The sequence below is a fragment of the Saccostrea echinata genome, unplaced genomic scaffold, assembly GCF_033153115.1.
Source record: "Saccostrea echinata isolate AGI-Se365-2 ecotype Australia unplaced genomic scaffold, CSIRO_AGI_Sech_v1 ptg000014l, whole genome shotgun sequence".
NCBI classification, from domain to species: Eukaryota; Metazoa; Mollusca; class Bivalvia; order Ostreida; family Ostreidae; genus Saccostrea; species Saccostrea echinata.
Window position 1 is genome coordinate 15,010,001 of NW_026889763.1, and position 18,938 is coordinate 15,028,938.

An 18,938-nucleotide genomic window follows, 5' to 3' on the forward strand; every position below is an offset into this window, starting at 1 on the left:
TGTTGTTAATGATGGAAATTATTTTCAATTTTCAGTGGGAATTTGTGATGTCTTTCACTGTTTGCTGTGATTGAAACAGTAACAAAAAATATGGCAATAATAATACATGAAGATAAACCAAAATCTAAATCATTCTCTCCTAGAGAGATCTTACGATTCCAAATGGTCTACTTCCATTCATGTCAGATTTTAACTGAAGCACAATACAAACTCTTATAGTGTAATGCAAAAAAGTACACTATAGGAAATGAGATCTGACAAATGTTGAACATTTAGAGTCCATCAAGACATAAAAGTGTAACCACTGCGTTATCAGCTAGACACAATAAACTGGTCTTGTTCTTCTGGCTTCTTAAGCCAACGTCCCAGTCCTGCATTCTGAAAAGCTAAGTACATCTGCTGTTTCGCCGTTTGGTATTCCAACATCGTAGCCTTTGCATCAGCATACGTCCGTGGGGGCTGGGTAACAGACTGCCCAGTGAACGAGGGGATTTTGCCGAACAATTGGAGGAACCTTTTGAAGAACGCATGCTTACAGACTTGTGAGGATGTGCCCTGTTCTGTTTTTCCTGTCATTGTGTTGATGACCTCCAGACCAGCGTCTCCCACACACCAATTGACGGCAAAGTTTGGAGCTTTCCGTGGCTGTCGACTCTCGGGATTACTGATTCCACTCATAAACGGCTGATTGTGACGGAATGGGGGTGGTATATTTTCGATATTTGATATGCGGGAGTAGACGGCTCGAGACAAGTGATCTCCATGATACAAGCTGCCCAAGATGAGACTGTCATAATACACTGGCTCTATGAAGTGACTCAATAGACTGCCTATAACCAAAACAACTATCTATACTTAGTAACTGAGTTTAAATATAATGAATCAATTGCTTGCTTTACATTTAAAATTAAGTTTATGTCACAAATAATGTTAAATTTAAAAATCTAAAATTCTATAAATGTAATAATGTATTGAAGTATTCATTTCTGAACTTTCCTAAAACTATGCATTGTACTGAAACGCTTATGTATATAATCCAAACCTACAGGCAAACTTCTCACCATACCTTGAACTCCAAGGACATTCCAGCGAGCGATTTTGTCACTGCATGACATAGTTAACAACCTCTCTCCCTGTAAGATTCCATCCCAGGTCTGTATCCCTCCTGAGGACGTCACAGGAATTGTCCCCTCCCCTGACTCAATCTTGGTCCTGAGCTGACCTCTGGCTTTACGATTGGGGTGTTTGTCTCCACCTTCCAACTCCTGAGCTGCCTCATGAGGTGAAAAAATCCTTGAGTCACCACATGGAGCTGTACTGATATAGAGGTGAAAGTGAACATTGGGTTTTAATTTGAATCCTCCTCCCTCTTTTGGTTGGAATATGGAGGACTCTTTTTCTAATTGATTTCCAGATAAATGTTTCCCCAGTTGAAAATAGAGGAACCTCATCAATGACCTTCGACCCATGACCTCTGCATGGCAGTCATTGACGGCAAGTCCTTTATCACTCATGTATTCCCCATTTATACACTTGGTTCCCGTGGAAACAGAAATCACTGTGGCACTGTCTTCAGAGTCACTGGTTGTCATGACGATACCTGATAAAACTTTTCTCCTAGCATACTGAGAAGTCAGATTATCAGTTAAATCACAAAACTTTTCCAGGACAAGACGAGACACAAGGTCTGCTAACTCCTGAGGAACATTTGTGTGAGATTCTTTAGGAACGGGCTTGGTACCTAAGAGTATACAAATATTGGTATAACTGTTAAACAGCAAACACTGACAATAAATGTGGAGAACTGGAATTTGTGCATCTTCAATTAATATAATTATATTTATAAGCTATTTGGAATATTGATGCAATATCTAAATAAGTATGTTTTAAATGCATCTTGTACAAATATTTATGGTTTCTATGAATTAATTTTGTTTGAAGTCTGTAATGCAGCACTTTCATCATGATGGATTATGTTATTTACCTGGGTACATGTATGTGGAGAACTATATAATAACAGACTACGTGATTTACCTGGATGTGTGGAGGACTATATAATAGCAGACTACGAGATTTACATGGATGTGTGGAGAACTATATCATGACAGACTATGTGATTTACCTGGGTTTGTGGAGAACTATATCATGACAGACTATGTGATTTACCTGGGTCTGTGGAGAACTATATCATGACAGACTGTGATTTACCTGGATGTGTGGAGAACTCCAAGTTGAACAGTTTAGTAAGAGCCATCTGAGCTGCCCTGGACTTGGCCAGCTTCTTATTGCGACCTGATCCCTCAAATTTAACCCCATCAACAACCACTGACATCACAAAATGCTTGGCATGGCTTTCACCATGTTCTTTAACAAAATCATACTTCAGTCCAGGTCTCAATTCATTTAGGATCATTACTGGGTTTTTACCATCTGGTACGGAAGGAACCACAGATTTCCGACCCTTTGGCAAATTGTTAACTCCATTTTTCTCCTTCACTAACACTTCACCTGAGGCACCATTTTCCGATCCAGTCTCAAAGTTATTAAATAGGATATCATTGGTTGCTTCCGCGCTGTCGGAGGTAAAATCAGCGTCATTATTAACAATCTCCCTTCCTAGGGCTTTGTGTGCTTCAGAAGCATTAGGAAACTGAACAAATGACTTCAAAGCTTTCTCTGCTGCATTTAGACGAGCTGCCTTCTTAGTCTGTCCTTGTCCTTCAAACTTTGTCCCATTTACCTCCACACTCATGATGAAGGTTGGAGCATGGACAGGTCCCGACTGGGCAACAAACTGGAACTCCAGCCCAGGTTTTATCTCGTTCAGCTGCATCAGGGCATTTTTAGTGACTGGAGTACTCTGGACTTTCCTTTTTTTGTTAAGAATGATCTGTGTCCCATTTTCAGGGAACCTTCGTTTTCCCAACATGCTGCCTGATTCTTCTTCTACACCAGGCTCAACTGAAATGACAAGATTACAGAGTTATTTCCCTTAACAAGCACCTGCTCTCCTTCTAAATTCCCTGATATTGCAAACATTGCTGTATTGATGTCGAGATAGCTGCACATATAACTTAAAGTACAAAAAAATAGTGTTAAAGGTTTTCTACACATCATCTTTACCATGTTTATGGCCAAAAAAATTACTCTCAATTGAATGATCTCAAAATGATAAGCTGGAAACTTCATCGACATAAAATGTGATAAAATGAAAATTACAGATGACACAAAAAGCAGAATAACTGCATTTTCTATTAAAGATGCTATCACATATATATTACATAACGCTTAATATCACTTGAGTGTAGATATAAGGAGCTTCCTTACAATAAACAGCTAAGATCTCTTGAGTAAGATTGTAGCATGCAATGAGTATCAAGATTATCATATCCACAAAACTGCTTTCTAAAAATTAATCATCTATATGACAATTTTTTGGCATCAATTCTCATTAAAAAATACAAGACAAATTGAAAACCTTTAGTAATGAAAATATTCCCTGATGTCTTTTGGGGATGAAATAAGCAAGAACTTGCCAAAATGCTGATTGTATTTCATACATATGTAGATGAATTAATGCCTAAGTTGCTGTTTTTATGCTTCCTTACATTTCTCACTTCAACACCACAACAAAAGACGGAGGAAATCAATTTCCATAAGTAACAACGTGACTTTCCATAATTGGGTTCAGGAGAAAAAAAAAAGCACATACAGAGTTTTTTCTGATCCCAAAAGACACCCTGTAATTGGTTTCATTCAACAGAGGGACATATTTTTTTATTTTTTGATCAATACTTGATCTGTCAGATCTTATTTCTTTCACTGAACCTACAAGCAGATAAAAAATTAATAATACCTTCATTAATTCATCTCTAACACTTCAAGCAGTAATAAAACATCTGAGTTTCATCAAATATTCAAAGATATTGCAAAGGGGAAAGTTTAAGTAGAGAGATCTTGTGATAATAATACTGATTTTGCCAGTTCTTTGTGAACAACACATGGATCTGACATAAGATGAGCATCCTTACAGTTAGAAGACACATCCCCCTCGCTGACTGAGATTATACACACCACCGAGAACATTCTTTATTTTCTGACAGTCAATTTACATTATAAGTGGGAATACAAACTTCTTTACTCCTGTGAAACATTAAATATCAGCTACAACAGCTGATTTAACACTGCATTAAGACACCGAGAACAATCTGTCTTTATACCTCGGGGAGGAGACATACTGAACATGGGCCCAGGTACGGAATCTGCCGATCATTATCATACAAATCTCCCCTTAATGACTGTCAGCAGGAACTCAAGCCTGGAATTCTCCAGGTTGTAAATTCAATTCATGCTGACAAGAAACATGGATGCTATATTGATCTTTTGAATTTTTGAATGTTTATTTTCTGATGAATCTGTCTAGAGTCATCATCACAAGAAGAGTTTTTCACATTAAAATCTTGTTTTAGTCATTTCTTTATAGGTGAAATAAAAAAAATAGATGTACAACTGAACTCAGATACAGGGCTCTCTGTAAGATCTCCACATCGGTGTGTCATTTATACATGACCATTATCCTTTCATGCTAATACCCTTAAGTGTACAACAACAAACAAAAAACAAAAAAACAAAAAAAACATCCGACGTATAAAAAAGTTTGTTCAACTGAAGTAATTTTGCTTTAAATTTAAATGGGAAAAAAAAAATTAAACCAATGAAACTGGAATCAAGTGTAGTTAGCTTTAAGTGGTTAACCTTGATCTGTCAAACATAGAGATAACTTTTTATAAGACTGCATACAGTATCAGAACTGACAGATTGTATAACTCCACTGGGAGCTGTAAATAGATATCAAAAGAATAACTGAAATATCTCACAATATCCAAACCTCAAACAGATATTGCAGGCTAGAGGTAACAATATCCAAACCTCAAACAGATATCGCAGGCTAGAGGTAATGATATCCAAACCTCAAACAGATATTGCAGGCTAGAAGTAACGATATCCAAACCTCAAACAGATATCTCAGGCTAGAGGTAACGATATTGAAGTCTTGAATAGATATCACTGTCTATAAAGATGTTATAATATCCAAACCTCGAGCTAGAGGCAACAATATTCAAGTCTTGAATAGATATCATAGTCTATACAAATTAAGTTTAACGATAGCCTATCCCCAGATATCATAGTCTATACTAAGTTTAGCAATAGCCAATCCTCAGATATCATAGTCTAGAAGGGTTGTCCCAAAAAGTCGTACACAATGTTTATAACTTTGTAAACATTCAACCAATACAGACCAATTTTTGTACGACTATCATTTGTTCAACGTCCCTTAAAATAGTGAATTCTTAAATATCTTTCAAAGTAATATGACAATTTATAAGAAGGCCAATATGGTCTAGCTGTCAGAGCAAAATTTGGGACAATTTACATAGGATACTATTGCAATTGCTTCAATAATAATTTGTAAAAGATCAAATACAAATCTATATCAATGAAACCAGAAAAAAATCTAAGTAATGCATCAATTTTTCCAAGTAAATGGCTTCAGAGATGGAGGAGTGGTAACTTAATTTTCAGAGCATACTCTGAATTGAGTTTGCTGCAAATGACATCATCAAACATCTTCCTGGCACACAGAAATGTTATAAAATATTGTTTTGAATGTGGTTTGAACCCCTCAGAGATGAAAAAATATTTAGAAATGACAAATAAAATAAATATAAATGATAGAAACATTTAATGACAGTTTCATCTCATCATCAAAAAAAGGAAAACCTGAAAAGTACAGTAATGATTGTCAATTTCAGATGGTGAGAGAAGTTTTGGGTCACAATTGACTTTAAACTTTGCATATGTTCTGCTTCTTACACGTACAATGTAAGATGACATTGCAGGGGCTAAAATTTGAATATAATGAAGACAGAAGGAAGTGCTGAATTTTTACTGCATCCTTGAATCCAGTGGTTACCAGTGTATTTGAAAAATCAAAGAAATCCCACAAGACATGTTGCACACAAGGGCCAGTATTTTTAAAAAGAATGATTATGACATTACAAGAGACATAAATTTTGTTTGCCTTCATGCGCAGGCGTACACTTAAACTTTCTCTATACTATATAGTATTATTTTCTTATCAAATGTGTTTTTGTTATGAAACTTGAAACTTATGATCGTTTCATGTTGCTTTTTACTATGACCAGAAAAGAAAGTCATTGGCATAGAGGTACTAAATTCTTTACCATGTCTACGACTTTTTGGGACGACCCTTGCATATAAAGGTCACTAATATCCAACCCTCAAACAGGTCTCAAGCCTCAAAGCTTACAATATCCAAGCCTCGTGCAGATATCAGTCTACATAAAATTAACAATATCCAACCCTTGAACAAACATCATAAGCTTACCTCTACTGCCAGACTGCGGCATTCAAGGAACAACCTAAATATGTATAGTTAGCAAGGGGAATCCAGCAGACATATTGTAAAAGTTAATTAAAGCCTAGTACGCTATAATTAAATTTCCTTTGCACAGTAAACTTAATGAAAAGCTAGGGCTTACAAGAGCCTTCATCACCTTCATAGAAAAATACATGCAATAGGCAGTTTGCATGCTTCCTTTAAACACAATTTTCTTTTCAACTATTATATGTGATATCTTAATTTTTCTTCTTTTTTTCTGCCTGGTACAAAGTTAAATCTACTGACCTGTTTCCAGTGCTCCACGATTTCTTATATTTCAAGTGTGTACAAACCCCACAGAATAACATTCCCATCATTTGATTACTTTTTAATACAAATTGCTCCTTTGCTAATCCAAACCAAATTATAGTTTATATCCTGGATTTTGATTATACTGGCAATGTCTTCATTACTGAATAATTGATAAAGAACTCAGATGAACAGGAAATTGGGAAAATTTGGCCAATTCCTGGAGAATGGTGAAAATGCTGTACATTTAACATCTTGTCTCTGTCCATTTATCTCACCAAGATTATTTTCTGATTGTAATTTATTTTTCCTTTTGGGAACTTGGTTTTTCAGGAAATTACAGTGCACATGCTCAAGTTCTAAAGTGTGAATATATAACAGCTACCCGATTTTAAACAAACTAAATCAGTAATTATAGAAAAGTGTGTAGAATTATTGAAAAAAAAAACTTTTGATAGAAAATTATGTGGACAGAGTCAACAGACAGTACTCACTTTTTTTTTTATTTCCAAAAAAAAAAAAAGTTCATCGAGTTTAACCCATGAATATTTATTTTCTCCTTTTCTCATTCTTTTTTATTATATTTGTTGTTAGTTTACACAGTAAAGAGTTAACACTTTCTAAAATATATCATTTTAAGAGTTTTATTTATTTATTCTGAAGACATACATCTTATTAAATATATGAGTACTGAAAAAACTTACATTAATGAATTTTTATATTAAAAAAAGCAGTAAATTAAAAAAAAAACTACTAAATAAACTACAGCAATTTTTTATCAATTTTTGTACAAAAGAACATGGCACCTTGGTACTTAGTTAGAAATGAAAATTGTGGCAAGCAAAGCCAACCTATTAAATGGTTTCCATCACTTGTACTATTGCAGAAATTGGCACAATAAAATCTGTGACCATTGGGAGACATGTTAGCAGCCATTTGTAGTGTAAAGAGTAATGGAGCTACATAAAATTTCCTGGAACAGCTGTATGTGATTGGAATAGGGAATTCCAAGATTCTGATGTTAATTCTAACAAGGGATAATCACACATGATATAGGAAAGTATGAATTGTTATAATGCTCCGTTGGCTTAATGTAACTCAATAATACAGATTGAAAAGTGGGTCCCTACCATGATTAGTTCTGGCTAAGTTAACTTTGGCAATTCTCTTCAGAATTCATTTACAACAACCCAGCTTATTTTTGTGTTTGAATCAAACGGATGATTCACCATCAGAATATCCAATGTAGCATAGTCATATACGTAAGCATCTCTACAGGTCAAATGATAAGGTGAAGGACAAACTGTCAGTGACCTTGACCTTGAATGGCTCAAAAGGAGATTGAATGATTGACAACCTTTAAGAGTGCCAAACTGAATGAGTATATCACACCAGATAACAGTTAAAGGCCCTTGCTAAGTGAAACTTCATTAACAAGGTGTCTGTTAGGAGTCTACAGCTAAGTATTAATTAAGTGGGGCCTCTTTCAAAGAGTGTTTGTTAGGCGATTGTCTAGGAGGCTAAGGTGTTATTTATAAACAGGGTGTCCATTAGGAGATTGTCTACAACTGAGGTGTGCTGTGAGTGATATACTAGGGGATACAGAACACTCTTCCTAATTGATAAAAAGCTTTCTAACACCTCTGCTTTCGTGTAATGACATTACTGTGTTAGTGTATCCATTGAGCTGGACTGCAGTTTGTCAGTTACATACGTCGACATATCTATTTGTCCTGGACAGTCTCAATCCTGACACTACCATGATAAATGTCCCTGTAGATATCATTCTAAATACAGCAAATAAATATTCATTTTTTTCCCCAGACACAGTGACCAAAGATTGCACCTTAAACCTAAATACTCAAATTCAGCACATCTGTATGCCTCTATTCATTTTACATCATTAATTAGCGTTTTTTTACAGTCAATTTGGATTGGTAATTAAAAATGTTTGTTTAAAAGTACTTTTATCCAACCGTGTGCAAAAACCACGCCCTCTGGTTAACATTACATCACTGTGATTGAAAATGCATGATGATGGGTAACAGTTTAAAAATTGTTATTAAGTCGGCAGAATATTTGCATGTACATTTCACCATATTTTCCTTTAAATCCTTTCTCTGAACAGAATCAAATATTTATATTTCTAAAATTTTTAAAATATGCCCTTTCAACACTCAAACCCCAAGAGACATAACTTGTTAAACAGCTTACAAAAACTATTGTCAAGTTTTAGTCACTGGATCAAATTTAATACTTACTCAATGTCTCATTGAAATTGTAATACAGAGAAATGAACAATACACAGCCCTCCTCTCCAGTAATGATTACATTGTACCTGTAACCAACTCAAAGACACATCTGGCTTGGTACGCGTTTATCACAACACCAAAATGCCAAAGCAGCCCAACGTTTTACATTCAGTTGAGCAAATATGGACAGATAAAAGGAAAAAAAAGGAAAAGTGCCAGCACAGACCTTTGGTTGATAAGACATTTTGATAGAGTCAATATTGACTCGACCCGAGTCTGATTAATGGAGAACAGAGGGTCAATTGTGTCAGCGTCACCAGACACAAGTTTTTTTTTTCTTTTTTTCCACCAAAAGTAAATTGCTGTGTTACTTGGTGAAAACTATAGGCCTGCTGTTATAAAGCTTCTTTAGTCCCCTTCCCCTCCTGCTCCTCCCACCACACACCATCTGACATATCTCATAATTTTCTTCATGAATTACATCATACAATTAGACATTACCCATGATATACCAAATGAAGGATCCATCTTTATCTAATATACATATAAATATATCATATTCCAAAATACTATACCTGATCTTGCACTTGCAGATGCTTTCTAGACATTAATATTTTATTTCTGGGTCAGCTGGTATACCTCAATAGTCCCACAAACTCAGAATGAAGTATTTAGTCCAAGATCCATTAATAAATCTAATGCTAAACATACAATCATCCAGAAGTACTTTACACAAATCGGTTATATTTCCAGGTTCCTATCATTAACTGTATTTGAGACAGGCCTGAAAATGGAGACTTTTCTGTGATACTGTAGACGACTGAGTCACTTAAGAAATTGAAGGGCTTTGTAGGTATATTCCGGGAGATTAATAATTAAACTTAATAAAGGCCCTTAGTGCTGATTTATGGAGAACCATAGCTAAGTTTTCCGGGGCCTGAAGAAATTATTGGGTGCCAAGCGGGATCCATCTTCCGTCTATAATTAACTTAGAGTAAAAAGCTGCAAGACAGAGAATTACTTCAATAATTTATTATTTTCGTGCTGGAAATGAGAGGCAGTGACAATAATTACAGCCATGCAAAATAAAATTTAAGGAAAATACATCAAATTTTAATATGATTATCAAAATTTATCATAACTTTTGACAAAAATATTGTACTTTAATGGTGATTCTACAGAGAATGCAAGAGATTCCAAAATGCACCAATTTTCATACAATCTTGGCTGAAGACTAAAGCAGCAGTATTAATCATTTGAAATACAATAGTAGACATGTTTATATTAGTATGTCATCAACTCTACAAAAGTTTGTCCGATTTCTTCAAGGTTTAACCAAACATTTCCATTCCATAGATTAGAATTCAGAAGCATCTGCTAGTATTGACACATCATGTTTTTTTGGATAGGGGCAATTGTGATTAAACTTATCAGTGTAGGAATATTTCAGTAATAAAACAGACAGTACACATGCAGATAACGACAGTTACTTGTAAATGCCACAATCTTCTTTTTTTCCGATTAAAAAAAATTCAACACACAGCGGGAAAATGAAAATAAAAAAAGATGGCACACGTGGAGTAAAAATCGTAAGTATAAAAGAGAGGGAGGGAGGATCTAGACAAACAGTGGGCAGTCAATCGGAATCACTTATAAATCCTAAATTACAGATGGGTGTAGAGATCAGGCCCCTGTCATATCTCCAATCATCTAATTAAAATATATTTTGTCTGATAAAAGATGATATTATTTGAACTATGACCAGCTGTGAATTATAAGCACAACTCCTCTACAGTATAAACTTCTCCCACCATATAGCATGCCAAGGTTTATAAAACAGTCTAATGCTGCTGATTCATTGAAGATTTGATTACTAAAAGTTAATTATGTACATTATATCTTTGGCATCAATTAGGGGATGATAATAAAGCATGGGAGATGAATATCGTGAGAAAAAAGCACAAAAACTTGATCAATAGCTGTTTTATCGAGGATGCACCTTGAGTGACAGGGGGATTACAATACAACATTCTTATCACCAACGACAAAGTGCCCTCAAGTGCTGCACGCAACAAAGTAACAAAGAGTGAGAGTATCAGGCAGATAGATTTTATATCTCAGATAATTCAGTCGGGTTTTAGTCATATACAAAAGTTTAAAAAGAAAATCAATTACATAACAAAATGAAAGGAACCAGGTCACAGTTCAGTGTCTGTGATCAGCAGTCATTGAAAAACCAGACTTGTAAAGCATTTTGCCTTTCATATTATGGTGTATTAAAAATTGATCTTCCAAAGCCAATATCCATTTATCCACCCATAACTTAATTCAAATACGAAGGTTTAAATATAAATTGATTCTTGAAACCAACCTGGTATTGCGAGACTTTCATTGAAAATTTAAGGTGTTAATTTTAAAAATCTCGCAATTTCTCTAGATATTTCAATACTCTAGTTCTCTGTTCAGCAGCTTTTAATATTGTTAGACAACTGAAGCAATACTAAGTAAAGTTAAGGATAAATATGTGTGATGAATATGCTTTTATAAACCAATACTTCCCTTAAAATTTGTTCAGCAAGTTTGATATTTTGAAGATGGATTTTTTTTTGCCAAAATAACAAAATACTATACACTGTTAATATGCTTGGCTTGTTTCTCTTCATGACTCATGGGAAAATTGCGACAAAGTATTGATTTATATAAATCAGAAAAATCATTTTTAAAAAAATCCACATGTAAAAAATGAGTTAAACTTACTTTTCTTGCAACTTTGGCATAATTTACAATTGATAAAAATGGCAACAAGAAAACTGAGCAAACAAACTAGAAAAAAATTAAATAAGATAACCCAATAAAATAAAAACATAAAGACATACCTCACGTTCAGACAGAAGAGATAACATTAATTACCACTGCTACAAAGGCCAAGTATAGAAGACTGGGTAAAGTTCCGATCAAAACAAAGGAATCTATCGCTAACTCGATTCTGATCAGCCACTGAGTGTGTGCTCTCAGGCATAGCAGCCTATCAACTACCAGAAACTATACAGAAAAACTCGGATGTTTAAACTTAGTAAACCTGTCTAATCTTTAGAGGGTGGACCAATGGTTCTTAATCCACGGTTATAAGAGGATTATTCTGACAATTATTAGAGGGCCTTTACGGTCAATGGCCTGACCTTTCTGTATCCATATTTCTATCAAATGGAAGTCTGAATGGACATAAAAGTGAATATAAAAAATGGGGGGGGGGGGGGGCTTGAAAAGAAAAATAAACCCATCTTTTCTAATAAAATGTTCATGATTTTTTAAAGTATTTCTTACCTATTGGTAGATATATATGATGAGTAAAGATATATATTAAACTGACTGAGAGAGCTGTCAGCAATAGTTTAACAGAGGACAGTCGGTTAATGTCTTATTTTCTTATAGTTTGGGGGAAAAAAAGATATTAGCAATCTGAACTGTTTAGGATTTTCTAAATTGTTATTTCATCAACAACATCAAAAGATGATAAGTGGAATACATTTTTTTTCAAATTAATTGTCCAAAATAAGTGAAAATATTATTACACATATTATCTATCCTAAATAAAATTCAAATCTAAATCACACAATAACTTGCTCATTCAATTAAATGCCCTGTACCCCACCCCAAGTAGTTTGCTACATTCTGACATTGAAAATTCAATGTAAAGTGAAGTTGCTTTTTGTAATGCAAAAAAAAAAAAAGAATTATCTTCTTGACACAAAAATTCTAATAAAAATAATGTGAATATTCTTCAATGATAAGTATTTAAGGTATTTAATGCATAATTATATATTTTGAATGTATTCAACGGTAATCAAACTTACACTCATAGCTCCCTTTCTATGGAGGAAATTCTTCAAAATCAGATGTCAAATTTTAAATATTTGTAGTATTCCCAGCAATCAAATTGAATTTGAATTAATATATCTATACTGGATTCCTACCTAAAAGTCCTAACAAAGATACAGAGCAGGTTCAAGTACATTTTCTACCAAGCCTCTTTCTTTACTCCCCACTAAAATATTAACAGCAGTGAAGGAGAAAACTTCAGGAGTACTGTACAACAATATATTTGAAAAGTGGTGTAAATCAGATGTGGATACTTTTAAAAAAAAACTCCAAGGAACTGTTAGAAAATTTGAAAATTTTAACAAATTTTATCAGAATCAACATCATCAAACTGTACGATTTTTCAACACTTTATACAACCATTCCCCACAACAACTTGAAGTCTATGCAGGCTTTTTGGCATCATAGACAGCTGCTTTATAAAAAAAAAATGGAACTTGTAAATTTACTTATCTTGTCATTTGCAAAATTATTTTGTTAAAAAACATTCTGATTGTACACACAAGTACTTTTAAGTTGATATTAAAAAGAAGCTTGAGTTTCTGATTGACAATATCTACAAACAAATCGCATTATCTCGAACTCGATTGGATCAACAAAAAACTCCGAGATATCCAAGGATTCAAGATATCCAGGGTAAAATATTTAAAGAATAAGGGGTTGTGACTTCCAAATCACTTCGACATATCCATGGAGATATCAGTGTTTGAGATACCGAAGTTCAACTGTATGTAGTTTTCTGAGATCGAGTCTTCCAACTGTCTGTTGGAATTCCCATGGGTACTAATTGCACACTGATATTAGCAGACCTATTTATATATTCATATGGGGCAGAATTTATTCAGAAATTTCTACATTAAAAGAAGAAGTCTCTTGCTGTGGCATACCAATTCAACGTTTAGATATATCGAGGTTTTATCAATTAACAATATTCATTCCTATGTTTGATATACTCCTTTGAACTCGAAATAAGAGATACCACTCTCTTTTATTTTTGGATATTTTACTAGGAAAAAAAACATTAATGATAACCTAACAACAAAATTATGACTTCAACTTTTCTGTCTTCAACCTCCCTTTATGTAGCAATATACTATTATCACCTGTATATGGAGTTAATGTCTCCCAGTTGATTCAATAGCTAAGAGCATGTCTAGTATGAACAATTTCTAAAATGAGGCAAGCTACTGACAAATAAGTTGATGAAACAAGAAGTCTTGTTTAAAGTCAACAATTCGTAAGTTCAATGGTCGATACAATGACCTTGTCAGCAAATACAATCTATCAAAAAGTCAAATGTTGATGATCAATGTTTTTCATACAAATTTTAAGGCCATTATTTTCACACTAAATTGTCTACAGATTTTTCTGTTTGCCTGATCATGACAAGGAGCACACAACAGCTGGGAATGCTTACTCCTCCATGGGACCTGATCCCACCTCTGATGTTTTTAGAGGTCCTTGTTTGCTAGACTCCAAATTTGTTTAGTTTCAATGAACTTTTGAGCTTGATTACTGTTTGTTATCTTCATATTTCACAAACTAACAGAGAAATTATCTTCTTTATGGAAAGTCTAATCAAGGAAAATATGTGAAATTCAATATTCTTCAATGATAAGTATTCAAAGCATAAACTAGCAAAAAATATCTTGTTTACAAAGAGTCTAATCAAGGAAAATATGTGAATATTCTTCAATGAAGCCAAGCCAAGCCAAGGTTAAAGTTTCAAAAGTAAGGTCATACTCCAATATCAAGGTCATGAGGTAAAAAATGTTGGTACCAAGGAAAGGTCCTGTAACAAAGTATACATAAGTGAAATATGAGAGCCCTAGCACCACCATTCAAAAGTAATGGGCAAGGTTAAATTTTTTTGCAGAAAAACAGATTAAAAGACAAACAGACAGATGGATGGACAGACCAAAACTATATTCCCCCCCCCCCCCAATCTGCGATTATAAAAACATCAGCTCTATGGTGGTTCCTAACAAGGCCAGGGACACTTACTGGGGGTGAATACAGTAGACAGAAGTGTAAAGGAGTCCATCAATCTGTAGAAGAATTCAGCTGCTGGGTGTCTGTAGCTGATTGATTTATAAATGAATATAAATGATTTAGTGATCTCTCCCATTTCCCGCTCATTATAGAGTTCTCTTAGCAAGTCAATACTCATCCATCATGTACAAAATGAACCCATCAGGTACAGCAGGGTGAGAATTCCCGTAGAAAAGGGAGGAAGATTTCATAATGTATTCACAGCGGAGCTCTAGTAGACAAGCCAGGGTCAGTTCTGGCTCGGGGTTCAGCTAATCCATCACTGTCAGGACTTCCATAATGAAGGGAACTGATGATCTTGGAGAACTGATTAGATAGGCGTCAAGTCTTGTTTTATAGGTGTGATTGCAGTAACTTAATATTACCAGTATCCAGAGGGGAAAGTTATATACGGAGTTCCTTAATCACAATGGTGTGTATAAATGTTAAGAAAATCATTAGGCCATCATTTAAAAAGTTTTTGTTTAATGTACTCCGGCCCACATTTTTCAAGGTGAATAGGTAGGTAGTTTTTGTTTGTTTGTTTGGTTTTTTAAATCTTAATATATAGATAAGCATCATAAAAATCACAGACTTACAAATAATGATGGTTCCATTATATATGGGACAGTTAGAAAAATTTAATACTTATTACTATAAAACCTTCAGATGTAAATGTGTCTAAGAAAATTATAAAAACCTTATAACTTTAAAAATGATATGGACAATCTATATTTCTCCCTTCAAACAAAAAAGGTAAATAAATAAAATTCAAAGTACTGAAAAAAATGATTGAGTAAGGCAGATTTTGATGGGTCAGTTGGAGTACATCAAACAAATTATTTTTATATTGTTGTCTTTATCTTTAAAGGCATTCCTTGAAAATGAAATAACAGTTATTGCAGACAATGATATCAAAGTACACAAAACAAAAATCAATGATATCTGCATCTACTACTGATACAAGTATCAGTACATCATTACTAAGGCCTTACAACCTTGAAAACACTCATGTAGGCATTTACCAGGCAATCAAGTTGTCAACACAAAATAAACAAATCAATGAACATGATGAACAAACCAGAAACCCAACAGCTCACCCCAACAATAACAAGAGTCCTCTGGATACCCCTTCCCTCCCCCTGTAATCAATGAACAGGCTGAAGTTGGAGCATAACAATGGACAAAATTTCTGTTGCAAAAACAAGACTTATTCAATCTTTGGATAATTTAACCCCTTGTAAGGGTCCCTTCCTGGTTTGTGAGGGTCAAAATTAAATACTTTGAGCTCTCATATTCATTAAATGGAGAAACATTTTTCTTTGGGTTCCTTTCAAATAGAAGTGTTAAAGGCAATGTGAGAAAATTGTACAATCTTCTTGAAATGTACTGATCTGATACTTGCCAAAATTCAGTCTGATGTTCGTTTAAAGTATGATAAGAAAATAAAACAAAAAACCCTCAATTATTTCATTTAAATCACCTGGCACTCTGTCATCATTTCTCAATAACAAAATAAATTCTAATATGAAACAATGATTATGACTTGTTAAAACTACAACACAGACACTGCTAATTTTAAACCAAAAGACTGTGTAGCATGATCTCCAAGTTCATTAACATCCATATGATATGCCATATGATATCAATAACATACATTCATTTTTTTTAAAGAGAAACAATCCACTGAAAATAATGTTGATTGATTGTTACTGTTTTGAATAATGCATGTTATCATTGCAGATAGCACTCAGTATGCAATATATCTTGTCAATATTGCTCCTTTTCTCTGCTGGGACCTTGTCAGGAATTGAACCTGTGTAAATGTCATTTAAAACAACCTACTGACCTTTGACCTCTGGAACTGCTGCTGTATCCTCTTTCTGGTCCACTTGACTTTCTAAATCTGTGGGGAGAAAAAATGTAATTATTACCTGGGACGTGTACAGCATTAGGCCATCATGACGTCAGCCAATATCACCTCAAATAAATACTGCATCTAATACTAATATGCCAACAGTACCTGGGACATATACAGCATTAAACAAAGTCTCCAGAGCCTGTCTAGCTGCTTCCATCTTAGCGAGTTTCTTGCTCTTGGCTGTCCCTGTGAAGGTTTGTCCATCTACCTGAACAGACATTGAGTACAGCTTCTCTTTGTCTACCTCCTGTTCAGCCACTAGCTGATACGTCATATTTCTCCTTAATTCATTTAGGTACATGACTGGGTGTTTGTTTGTAAGTGTGCGAGGTAGAGGAACATTACTGACACTCCTAACTTCTACAACGGAGGGGTTGCCTTGGTTGTCCCCCATTCCTACTGTGGGGGGTTCACATTTGATATCCCCTGCTCCTAATATGGGGGGTTCACATTGGATTTCCCCCAGCCCTGTGGGGGGCTGTGGTGCTCCTGCTGCTGTTGATGGTCCTGTAAAATTGGTTCAGAAAAGTGACGAGACTAATAAAAAATCTTTCATTTCCTTTCATATGATCAATTGATCATAAGATTTTATTTTTTTCTAAACAGATTGTAATGTACATTATATTTGCTATACAAATTCCAATAATTTAAAAGCTAATGTAAATTTGAAAGCATCATGAAAGTTTAGACAGTTTTGTACATCGTTAAGTAATAACTTATAAATATTATTTTGTTCAGTGTATAAGCAACAAAGATCTAGGCAGTCGCCACAATTCAGACATTCTGCCACGCCAAATCTGGTGACAGAATAAAATCTGATTCTGCCCTGTATTCAGCTAACTGACCTGTCCTATACCTGTTTAGTTTACAACCAATAGTAATGAGTGCTTGTCTGTAAACTCAGGTGGTACAATCAGCAAACTTCAGTACAGGCACAGAAGTCTGATTTAAACTGTCCCAGCACAGCATAAACCGCAGAGGCCAGTAATATACAATGCTGGATTTTCAAGATCCCGATATATATATATATATACAAAAAGTTCCTTTTTTGTATATATAGGGATCACGAAAAATCAAGCATTGTATGCTACCAGCCCCTGTAGCATAAATGTCTAAATTGTGTCACCAAATGTGTGTCACTGACTTTGTTGTTTATTGTCATGGCCCAAGGTTATATCAACAATCCACCCCCTCAAAGACACAAAGCAGACCAGGCAAGTCCACATGATCAGAAGATCGTAAAGGCAGACATACACAATCTACCCATCACCATCAGTAGAATCATAGAACTCGGTTGACTCTGCTTCCATGCTTTTGAGAGAGGCATATATGGGTTGGAATTTGGGAGAACCATTTCTCACAAATGTGATATATAACATCAGACCAATGGCTTCCATGACAACTCACCAACCAAATCTATCCATCTGGAAGCTTGCTGAGAGAGATTTCATACAAGCAGGACAATTTTGGTAAGATATGCAAGCTAACATTGTTCCTCTCAGTGGCTCTACCTTTCAGGGAAAAGAAATAAACCTGACACATTAACCCATTTTCCATTATTTTGTCTTCCAATTGGAAAATTTAATTTTTTTTACAGAGATTTTAATGAACACACAGTTAAATAACTGTAAAATAAACCCACATCTCCATTTTGAAATTACATCATGTATTACAGTGTACTACATGAAGAGATAAAACATCAATCATTTTGCTGAAACCAATTGGCCAAATGGGGTATAAAAGCTCACTTTGAATATAATATCTCAAAATGGATACAAATTATTTACAGTGCAAAAAAATTAAGATATTTCATTTAGCTAAATAACATTAATTATTGATTGTAAATCCACATTCAAAATAAGATATACTCATGTTTTATTCTAATTCCAGAGCTGCCAACATCATAAAATGAACAAGTGGAAAGCAGCCAATGTCAAATCAAACCAGGTTTTCTTTGTGTGAACAGTATTTCTCACTATTTCTATTTGCAAGAGTTATTTCCCTTTGTAGTGAAATGCATATGTACCCATTTTTCTCACTATATCCTTTATAAAATACCTGTAAAATTTTTAATTTTTAAATGCCTTAAATTCCAGATATATTTTTTAACCAATCTGTATATTTTATCCACCTCCTAACCCTT

General features: G+C 34.5%; 1 protein-coding gene across 1 annotated transcript in view; it reads right to left on the reverse strand.

The window, feature by feature from the left end:
• Nucleotides 1–18,328, reverse strand: part of LOC133186803 (double-stranded RNA-specific editase 1-like) — an 18,915-nt gene extending 587 nt beyond the window's left edge. Inside the window, exons 1-6 of the mRNA XM_061322131.1 lie at nucleotides 18,203–18,328; nucleotides 16,898–17,302; nucleotides 16,724–16,780; nucleotides 2,209–2,961; nucleotides 1,067–1,741; nucleotides 1–830 (exon numbers count right to left, since the gene is read on the reverse strand). The exon at nucleotides 1–830 is cut by the window's left edge and continues 587 nt beyond it. Coding sequence (XP_061178115.1) covers nucleotides 313–830; nucleotides 1,067–1,741; nucleotides 2,209–2,961; nucleotides 16,724–16,780; nucleotides 16,898–17,189 — 2,295 coding nt within the window. The 5' untranslated portion in view covers nucleotides 17,190–17,302; nucleotides 18,203–18,328 and the 3' untranslated portion in view covers nucleotides 1–312. The remainder of the gene's footprint in view (nucleotides 831–1,066; nucleotides 1,742–2,208; nucleotides 2,962–16,723; nucleotides 16,781–16,897; nucleotides 17,303–18,202) is intronic.
• Between the last annotated feature and the right edge of the window lie 610 nt (nucleotides 18,329–18,938).